We start from the raw sequence: 12,210 nt of genomic DNA on the forward strand, positions 1-12,210 counted from the left end.
CCGTATACCTATTATGAAATTTTAATAGTTTTTATATGTATATATTCATTAGGTACCTATCTATCCAATTTTATTATGCTTTTAGAACTTTACAAGATATCTTATATATTGTATATTAAATAATAAATATTAAAGTTCTCTTATATTATGCTTTTATTATTAGTTTTTAATAAGCCTATTTTCAATGAGTTTATCATTGTTGATTTAGTTGATTATCAACTAAATTAAAATATGTGTTGTTATCTCGATGAAGTATTAATAATATTTCAAGTTCTCAATTATTTTTTTTTTTTTGTCGGCTGATTATTATAATCTCAGAGGTTCTACTTTATGATATGTCCCTAAGGTTTTAATGACACTTATTCTCAAGTACAGATTAATAATCGTTGTTTACTAATTTATTAGTGCCACTAATATTACCTATAATTAATTCACATACTTGTAAGATTGAAATCGTATGCTGTAGTCTGAATGAAATTTTTTATGGTATTTACATATTTTTATCAGTTTCACAGTTAAATTATTTTGTATATACTATATAATATACCATACCATATTAAATTACTTATTTCAAAAAAAAAGTGCCTAGCAAAGCACATCAAAAACGGCTTTTATTCTTCTCATGGGGCACGCGTGTGTATAAATAAACAGATATAATTTAACTACATACCAGTCTGTAAAAAAAAACTCATATAAAAACTGTTTATTATTTTTATTACTATGTATAACTACATTTGAATATATTGTGTGTTATTTAAACGGTTTGTGATAAAATAAATGTTTTCTACGTTCATTGAATGTAAATACACCAAAATATTTTTCGAATTATGTGTAAAGTGAAGTAGGTAATAAATTGTCCCCATAATCGTACGTTGTGCCCAAAATATATTATCTGTAAAAATTATTATATTTTTGCAATTCAGAAAAATCCATAAATTTTAGAACCGATAAAGCTTTGCATAATCATTATTATACCTAAGCTTAAATACGTTTTGCAGCAGAAAGAAAAATTAAAATTAATAATTTTACAAAAAACATTGAAACTCATATTAAATAATTAATATATAAATAATAATATAATATATTATAAATAATTATAAAGCTATTGCTACTTTAACTGACTATGACGTACCTATATTATATAGAGGTAGTATTTTTCGAGATTTTTTTTGGAGCATAAAACGCATATTTTATAACAATAGTTTTAGTTACCATATTTCTCAGATGTTATCATTTCGGTTAAAAATATTAAATTAATGTAGTTTAATATCTAACATATCAACAGATGGTAGCGCCGCACCGTTTCAGTTATATTTAATAGGTTTCTAAATTCAAAAGAAACCAAATTACATTTTGTTTTGTTTTACAAATTGCCAAATTGGAATTTAATTTGAAGTAATTTAAAACATTTAATCGATAATTAATTTAGATGATCGTAAGCAAATAGTTACAAATAATTATTATGATTACGACTAGGCCGGTACCTACAAGACTTTCAATGGTCATACCTAAGGGTGTAGTGGATCAAAACCTATAGAAATGAATATGTTAAATCTTTCACCCGTAAACTAAGACACTATAAGTATTTGAATCGATATTACTACACATATTATACTAGAGAAAATATTGAATGTGTATTCGGGCACCAGATACACTGAACATTGGATGAATACCATCACCGATGAAATAAACTTCATGTTCAAAAATCCACAGCAAACTCATCACTCATATAAGTCATAAATAAACCATACTAATCCTCTAATTATCGCTAATCTGACTTCTGAAGAAATATCTGGCAACTTTTGTCGGCGCTTAAAATATTCTTGGTGCTGAAATGTTTTAACATACAAGATTATATATATATATATATAAATACACACAACACTTAAAAATAAATTTATATTAATCAAACATTACTATAATATTATAGCATCATGTAAATGTAACAGTTCAAAGTTATACAAGTGTTTTCAAGAAATAGCATCCTAACTCTAAATAACTTATATACATATTATTGTATTCCTTATAATTAGAGGCAGACTTATACTGACGGGAAATCCGGAATTTTCCTAATGGACTGCCTCTGGTAATGGGCAGAGATGGTCTGTTCATTCAAATCATAATTAGAGGCATTCCTGCAATCCTGCAATCCTGCTTATGGCTATAAAGAAAAATACATTGAATAATATTGATGTTAAAAACGTTATTGACACTATTAAAAATGAAGATGATTTATTGAGTAAAAGCTGTCAATTTTTTTAATTTAATATTATATTCTGTTTTTATAAAGTGCAAAATATGATTTATTTTGTTTAGTAAACTTTATAAATTTGAGGGCAATGAGTTTAGTAAACTTCAAAATAACTAAGAATTTATTACAAAAATATCTCTAAATTTAATATAATATACAGAATGTAAAAAATTTTATGGCCGATTAAATAGTTTTCCCGTCCTGAATTATTTTCATAATCTGCTGCTGCCTAGTGCCTATAGCTAAATAACTGTTGATATACTTGTTGAATTATAAAATAAATAATTTATACCTATCGGCTATAATAATAATAATAAGAAAAAATGGTTGAAAACTATATTCATTTTTAAATAAACATTTGTTTGTTCTCGTTTAAATTATTTAATCACCACGGTATAGATAATAACATAAACATTTTTCGAATTTATAATATATACAATCACTAGAATCAATATTTACTTTATACTTATTATCTTTAACATGCAAATATTATAGTATATATCATACGATTATTATATTATTTAATCAGAAATTATGACGCGTACAGTATTATTTTCCTCTACCGCGTTAATAATAATATATAAAAGAAAGTAGTGACGAAAAACTGAATATGAAAATGCGAAAAGCTATTAATAAAATATAATGTTTCTATTCTTAACTACAGTTGACTAGTTGACTAGTAGTACGCGATTTAACACAATACAGCTGTATGGCGTTTTTAGTTTTTGTATATATTATTCACATCTAAAAAAAGAAAAAAAACCAACAAAAGGCAAAAATACGCGAGTTCGACGACTAGTTGGACTAAATAACGCGATAATCGTTAACAATTTTCAACCATCTTAAAATCACAAACTTTAAAATGTTTATCAAACACTCGACTACTAGTATTATAGGGTGTACATCACATAGGTACTTATTATACACCTTTTAAAATCTCATATGAGCACACGCTCTCTTCAGACACTCGATAATAGTATAACTTATAAATAGGTATATAAATATATTTATATGTTATACTATCGAAAACAACTATTACCATAAGTTATACGTTACAATATACATTTTGTTAGATATGGAAAGGAATAAATAAAATTGCCAGCCAATACAGCTTCCCCTTTTACAAACACATATTATATGGATGTCGGTCGGATGAGTAGGTGTACTCCGCAGTAGTAGGTACTTTAAATTTAAAAAAAAAGGCTTTTTTCGTAAAGATTGTGGTGTTATGGAAATGGCGACCTTATACACATTTATTATTAAAAACACACGTACATTTATATTGATACTGAAAAAGAGAGAGAATGCGAACAAGATTCGTTGTGCAGACGATAATAATAAAGAGGCGCAGTGGCGAAAACATTTTTTATCGATGAATTAAAAAAAAATCATTAGAAACCCGTGGGCGATCATATTATTTTGTGGCAAACCGTTATCCTCCGCTGTAGTTGCGGGGATAAAGTGAACTCATTAACCGCGGTCTTGTCATAATAATAATGATGCCCATGACGGGCTAGTAGCGAGGGGAAGTTGTTATTATATATTATAATTTATAATATCATATAATATACCTTATACGCCCGTTGTCGAGACATTAACGAGTCATAAAACTGCGAGGAGGCCTGCGATGGTCGCAGGGTTTATATATTCCTTATTATATATACTTGCTGCAGTTACCTACGCTCTCCTGTGTTATATATATATATATATAGAGCGTGATTAATTTATACGACGAAGCTGCATTTTTCTTTACAGACCTATTTTAAAATTTTTTTTATGGACCTGTCGAGTTTTTCCGAAGAAATTAAGTGACGAAGCAATAGAATTAATTAGTCAACAACATTTCGAGACACGACTACAGTATACGGTCGAAATAATTAAAAACATATAAAGGTATATTCGCGTTCGAGTCGGTTATAATTCTCAGCAATTAAAAAATGCAACAAAGCGGAATACTAGAATACTTAGGTATAATCTGATCTTACTAAAATTGCTAAGATATTTCTTACAGAATACAGAGTTACAAATATATGCTCAATAAAGCAACTGAAAAAAATTACTTATTTATAAATCTACGAAAATAATGTAAGTATCGGTCATATAATCCCAACCAAAGATAATTCTTTTGTACTTAGCTATAGATCCAACGTAAACCGATTGATCCTAAACTCCTATACAAAATATATATTAAAGAAAATATCAGCCAAATTAAACTTAACCGGATAACTATGATATGTTTATCAAACTTATACCCATACTGGATAAAGAAATGCGAAACATAAAGAGATATAAATTAGATCAATGCCAATAAATGCATAAGCCTACTAAATGAAAAACAGAAGAAAATATGAATGAATTAGACCTCACCCACTCGAGTAAAGAAAGCTGTTCACTTTTGAGGTAACAATAAGTAAATCAACAATCACGGAAAGGGTGCAAAATATTACCAAACTCCGTCTCAAATATACTTTATAAGGCCTCAATTATAAAACCAAAAAAGTAAGAAAATCTAAAAATAAAAGCCGAATATAAGGAAGAACTTTAAATATGAGCTGAATAAAAATATGAAAAATTTCGGTGTGGTGACTGATGTAAGTCACTTTAAAACTCTTAAAAATGACAAAATAGCGAGCATGATTGATGTTTTACCGACGTTTTTCAAGGGTTTTAGCATTATAGTACAGTTTCAGTTGAGCCACTCACTTATAGAGTCTCGGTTATGATTTTCTAAAAGCCAAATTGCCTTATTTAAATAGAACAGGTGGTTAGGTTCAAACAAAGCCGGGTAAATTTAATTACCTCTAATAAAATATAAAGGAAGCTAAATGGACCACACAAGGGCAATGATGAAGGCTAACAGATTGACTGTGTAATCTTGATGTCCGGCTTTAGATATAGATTCTTTATTATATTATTACTTGTTATATTTTCAGTTTTGTATTTTTTAGTTTTTCTACAATTTTAAAATTATATTTCCATTATGTTAATTATAGTTTTCCGCCCTTCAATTTGTTTCACCAATATTACGCTATATGAAAAAAAAAACAAAAATAATATCATCTGCTATAAAAATTAAAGCAATTAAGACATATATCTTTTTAAGATACCTATTTACTTGTCCATTGTATTGCATTTTGTGGCGGAAAAGGAAATTGTTTTTTTTCCGCACAAAAGAGAAAACGTTTGTTTTGGCGTGGAAAAAATAATGTTGCGATGATATCTATAGTTCGGTGGAAGAGGGAAAAAGCTTATTTTAGCGGATAAAAGAATCACTTCCAGTAATTCGTTTTTTTTTTTTAATAATAATATAAACCAGGAAAAAATGGTAAAATGTACACGATCTACCTTGTACAGTTAGATTACTATATATTTATTACATTTATATGTTACAACCTACGCGTATAGGCTAGCTTTCTGTACTGCGCATCATTTCAGTGCGCAGGTATATACGAGATGAATAAATAAGATAAGTATATCTAATTCGAACAAGGCAGTTACTATCAAGTGGGTTAATTTTTTTAACTGTCATACTAACTATTTCTGTCGTATTCAATTTTCAATCGCTTTCATTATAAATTAATTACCTTTGCATACACAGTACGTGTGCACTCGCTACTCACTCATATGATTATATGAACATTATAATCATTATATTATACATCTTATAATATTAATATATTATGTATAATATGTATACAAATTAATAAATGTTATTTTTGTTTTTATATATTTAACCTATATATGTAAGATATGATATAAGTCCCATGTTTTATGTCGATTATAATACAATACTTAAACATAACGTAACCAATCGGTGTACCATCAATAATATACCGCGCTATAATCTCATTAGTCTTGCGTCGCTCAATTGGTATACGATCTATTAATACTAATACTATAATAACAGTACATACTATATTATTATGAAATTAATAACAAAATCATCGTTGAAATATTATCAATAATCTACAGTTTATATACTACAGTGACAGAGGCGTGCGAATAAGAGGATAACAGTATATAGATATACCCCGGGCCCTTGCGCAGTGAGTAATTTAGCTCAGTGCTTCTCAAACTTTTTTTTCGTGGGGCCCCCTAAATTTAATGTGAAACTGTCAAGACTTAAGGCCCCCTTAATCAAAACCATTAATTATTTTTTGGACTACCAGGATTAAGTTAGATTTATATTATATATTTCGCGGTCCCCGGTTTGAGAAGCACTGATTTAGCTCACCGCTTCTCAAAATCCATCAATTTGTACATAGCTCTACATAGGTAAACCTACTGCATAGACAGTTTTTAATTTATTATTCAATTTATTCAAATAGTTAATAAACCTATAGTATAACGAGTTTACAAAATAATGTCAATATAAAAAACGTTTTGGTCCGTCTTCGGATAGACAAAATGACTTTACACGACATTATACACATATTATGCATGGACAGCTATAATACCTCCTATGCCTACATACTACAATAATGTAACTACAATACTTATAATAATATACTATAATATTTATTAATATCAAAAACAATATTAACAACAATATACAATTTAATATATATAAAAGTACTTATCTTCTTACTTTGTCTCGGGACTGACATATTTTAAAAGATTTAAACATTTAAGTTATATTATATGGTCATAATGTACATAGTCAATAGTCAATACAATAATAATAAAACATAAAACACTACGCGTTGTTTGATTGATTTTTGTCCACTGTAGCAGAGAAATCGCTATAACAATCATATTATAATATAATATGACATATTTTTAACGTATATCCGTCCTCGGTTTTAGAAAATTCGTTCAAAATGCCGCGCCCCGTACCTATAATACTCACTATATATACCTACGAACTAAATCGAGACATAAATAGAATGCATCCATGCAGACATAACCGCGGTATCGAAATATTTCAAATACCGCCAGCCCTAGCACGACGAAGCTACCTGCAGGCCATCACACGCCCGTCAAATATCATTGTACTATTATTATATCGTCATCGTTGCGATCGTCTAATTTATCGGCGCGCGCGCGTGTGTGTGTTGTTCGCAGGGAAACATGGTGTGGAACAGGCAACGGCAGGAGAACAAAATGACCATGACGCTGATCGCCGTGGTGATCATGTTCTGCGTGTGTCAGACGCCGACGGCCGTGATGATGCTGACCGCGTCCGTGTACGAGCCGCCCGAGAAAACGCCCGCGTACTACGTGAACCGCGGCCTGCACACCATTTTCAACTTCCTGATGGTGGTGAACGCCGCGTCCAACTTCATGCTGTACTGCGCGATGAGCCGCAAGTACCGGCGCACGCTCATGATCACGTTCATGCCGTTCCTGGCGGCCCGGCACGCGCGCAACGCCACGCTCCGGTCGTCGGTCAGCTACCCGCGGTCCGGCACCATAGTCCGGCGCAACACCGAAGTCACGCAGATGACCGACATTGTGGGCGTCGCGTCCGCCGGCAAACGCGAACTGCTCGTCCGGGCCGGCACCAACCACGGCAGACACGCCGCCAACAACAACAAGCCGCAGCAGCAGCAGCAGCAGCTGACCGCCACGGCCGTCCTCTGAGCTGTACGCCGACGATGAGCCGCGAGTTCGCCGTCGCGTCGTCCGTCGTGCCGACCACGGTCTGTCGGCCGCAGATCCCGCAGAGTTGGGCCGAGCTCGACTTTTGCCGCGCCGACACGACTGGCGACAATACGTAGAGTAGCGGCTGCAGCTGCAGTGAACCCGCGGGCTTTATCACAATAATAATAATAACATTAATATTATATAGGTACAACTGCTATGCTGATGTCCGACTATCACTATATTATACATCTATTCGACACCCGTCCCACCACACGATTATTATTAATATTATATATCATTATCGTTTATCGTTACTATAATTATATCTATAGGTATAATATATTATTGTACGCACTCGCGAATCACGACTGACGTGCGACGTGTTTATCCATATTGATAATAATATGACATGTATTTATCATACGGTAGACTATCCAAAAAGTCCCAAGAAAAAAAGTAAATGGTAAAAAATCCATAGTAAAAAGATCCTGTACATAGATTTTAATTAAACGATTTTTACCTACTTACCTGACGAAATTAACAACCATATTATAATCTTATAACTAACTAGGTACCTACTACTTTATTTTTGGACTACTCGACTTTTGTGGGTTTGTCGAATTTCAATTAATTTGATTTTTTTTACACAAGTCCTAATCGATGTCTTTTTATGTATACAAAAATAACTTCTCATTTCACTATAAAAAATAATGAAGACACCGGACTTTTTTTTACCACAATTCATATTATATGACACGGCCGTCCCTGTTGTTGCGCATCTATATGTTTAGGTATCTACCTATTATTATATAATCACCCGTTCACTAATCGACAATGCGCTTTCGATTCGAGTAAAAATGTAAAATGATCACGATCTACATTGAAAATGACTAAATATACATTTCTAGTATATATAAATCTATTTTCTTCAGCTAGGTAACCTATTCCTATGCGTAACAGTAACTGTAATTAAGAATATATCATATTTGTGTCACACCGGAAAACATCGATTTCGAAAATCCACGTTACGTTTCGTTTTCAAAATTATTTCCAAAACGTGCAGTACATAACATTATGTATAAAGGTATTAGTGTTGTTTTCTGAGCCAATTTTTTGTCCACGGATCTATGTGCAGTACGGTGAAAATTAACCATCATGGGCGTATAATGTATGTAGGTACAATATGCCAATACGCGTCAATAAAATGTATCACACAATCATATACTCGCACAGGTCTGCTGACATTAAGCAATGGTAGCTAGATGGCTGAACGATTTTTTAAATTTCAGGTAAAACAAAGAATTAAGTACCTACCCACCCAAAATATGGATTTACATGTCTTATATTTTGTAAATAATTATTTTACAGCAAAAAACTAACATAACAATATTTTTTGTATTAATACAATTTATCACATGCCCACTCGTTTTAGACTTAAGAGCAATTTTCTGGGAAAACATTCTTCACACACCTCTCATCACCGAAATTCCGAACCTGTGTTGCTATAACCGGTCTTACAATGTGGCTCAGTGCGTTATAATAAATGATTAAAACTCATTCACAATAATATTTATATTTCCAATTCAAAAAGGATTTTAAAAACATTAAAATAATTTCACGGCACAGCAGCTGTAGATTATATATAATTTCAGTAGAGCAGTCCTGCGTATAGGTATCTATATTATATTTTATCCTTTTATCCGCCTGTGAAAGCAACGCTAAAAACGATTACTGCCGGCGCCAAAAGCAGTAATTATTATTAGCTGTTACTTGGTAGCTATATATAATATATGTTTAATATAGTGACGCTAATTACCATCTCCCAATTCTTGAGCTGATGCAGACTCACACGTGCTATATATATATATATATATATTGTAAAATAAAGGTTCGTTCTTGCTCGTTATACGTTTAACTTTTTTTTGTGTGTATAGATAGGTACTTAGACAATTAATACTATATAACTATATAATATATTATTGAGTTTTGTTAGGTATAGTACATAAAATAAGCATAATAATATTAGGTAAATTTAAATTTAAAGATCGACAGTGTGTAATAATCGGGCGTCATGATTTAACCCGTTAGAGGGACATTCCTTCGAAAAAATATCAAGAAAAATTATAATTTATATGACGCTTTATACAAGTATAAAAAATAAATTTAAATGAGATGAAAAGTGTTACTCCCTCGGGCGTTTAAATGCTTGACATAAAAACAAGAGTCCGAATCAACGCAGATAATATTGTAGGTATTATGCAATCTATTGTCTCCGCACTGATATCGTTCAGGAGTCGTTGTTCGTGCATTTATTTTAATGTTTTTTCGTATTCATGTCGGAAATGTCAGGAAAAATAATTGGGTTGAACAAAAAACGTCTAATCGTCTTATACCACCGCGTCAGAAGACCTATTAATACGATGATGTTAAAATATAATTTCCTCGAAAATCGGGAAATCAGAATTCGATTAATCAGCCGGCTTGAAAGTTGAAACGCGTGTTCGATTACATCAATCGGGAACCTACTAGGTAGTAGGTACACTAGTGTACTGTATACGAAAATTAATAATATTATAGGTATATAATAATATGCGTAAGGCAGCACGATAATTGTGTCTATTAAATAGTCATAATTACAGTTTTTTTTGTGCTGCAACCTGCCCAGTACTTGAATAAATAATAGGGATGGCCCATTGCACCAATAATACTTTTTTTACTGATATCCAATGTATAGTAACAATAAACCGATTAATTATGTTAACATTTTTGGGGGCAAAAAAACATGAGCTGATATTATAAAATAAAAATGTTATACTACGTCTATTGTAGTATTACTACCTATCTGATAAAGCAGTAATTGTATAAAACAACATTGTTAATGATTTGTTAGCATTAATGCATTATTAATTTATCTGTTTATACTATAAAATATATTTTAGTACTTACCTAAGTAGGTGTATCTAATACGTAAGGCAATTTCATTTGCTAAGTATTAATAATATTATATATTATGTACAAATAGTATAGGTACCCATAATTACACATTATATTTTAGTCAGTTTTTTATAAAGCAGAGTAGATAATTCAAACATAATAAATTGATAAATAATAAATTATGTTCCTGAGTTTCTTTTAATAAACTGAAATAATATATACCTACGAATATTTCAAAATAATTAGACATAACTACGTATTGAAATTCCCTGTGTAGGTACAAGCATTGTGACCGATACCGTTTAATATCCCAGTATGCATAATTTATGAATCGGATATCATTGATGAATAAAAAAAACCTATAAGTAATTACACCATACCTATTAACTTACATGACGTATATAATATTATATTTACATTATTCTCAATTCTCATCGTTACGCGCATAATACATTATTATTATTATTATTACAGGTAGATATAATAAAGTTATAAGTATTTATGGTTTGTGTTACTATTCGTTAAGGTTTGAGTACATTATAGCACGTAATGTCGTAATATTATATTATTATAATTGTCGTAGTTTCTTTAACCAGCCACAGCACCACCACAAAATATATAGGTACCTATACGTAAATGTAAATAAGAAATTAACTTAATTATACTTCTTCTCGTTTAAAAACGATTATCGTGTGTGAATGTGTGCGTTTTTAAATTACATTTACATACATTTTTCCCGAGTGATAAAGCCACCACGACCAAGTCCGTTTAAAATGTTACCTTTAAATAACGTCGACCAAAGCGCCAATCTATCCTGCATGCATATTATATGCATATCGTAGTTTGTGGTCTCGTATTATCATTATTGTCATTATCGTTATTACTATTTTACGGTGTATAGCATCCACTATTATATTATGATTACGGTTACCTCATCCCCTATATGTAGATATGTCCTCACCAACCCTTAAATTTATATTATAGTTAGGTACTCTATTACTACACGTAGTGGATAAAAAACAAAACAGAAAAAATCTTCTCACTCCCCGTTTCTCAATTAATGTACGAATATAAATGAGTTTCGGTGGTTCCTCTCCGCTTTTGTCACACTTAGTATACCATATACACTACAACACTACACAAATACACAATGCGTGTAATAAAATAATCATAATCACCGTTGTCGTACTTGACTTAAATAGGTGACTGGAGGAATGGCGTGCGCGTGAACTAAATTTTAATTTTAATATCTGGCAACAAAATCCATACACGACGTTTTCCGTTTGCCATTTACCGTTCGCTATTTTTACACACTTGACGCAAACGTTAAGTAGGTACCTATATACCGACAGGTCAGTGTGTACTGCGACCGATTTATTTCCGCCTCGATACCGCATGCCATTCTCGCGGACTGTCGAAACCCATCCAATTTAAAAATT

General features: G+C 31.4%; 1 protein-coding gene across 1 annotated transcript in view; it reads left to right on the forward strand.

The window, feature by feature from the left end:
* LOC132930785 (FMRFamide receptor-like) overlaps positions 1 to 7,974 on the forward strand; it is a 71,848-nt gene extending 63,874 nt beyond the window's left edge. Inside the window, exon 4 of the mRNA XM_060996830.1 lies at positions 7,316 to 7,974. Coding sequence (XP_060852813.1) covers positions 7,316 to 7,834 — 519 coding nt within the window. The 3' untranslated portion in view covers positions 7,835 to 7,974. The remainder of the gene's footprint in view (positions 1 to 7,315) is intronic.
* Positions 7,975 to 12,210: the final 4,236 nt, after the last annotated feature.

Source organism: Rhopalosiphum padi, chromosome 4 (assembly GCF_020882245.1).
Source record: "Rhopalosiphum padi isolate XX-2018 chromosome 4, ASM2088224v1, whole genome shotgun sequence".
Taxonomy (NCBI): Eukaryota; Metazoa; Arthropoda; class Insecta; order Hemiptera; family Aphididae; genus Rhopalosiphum; species Rhopalosiphum padi.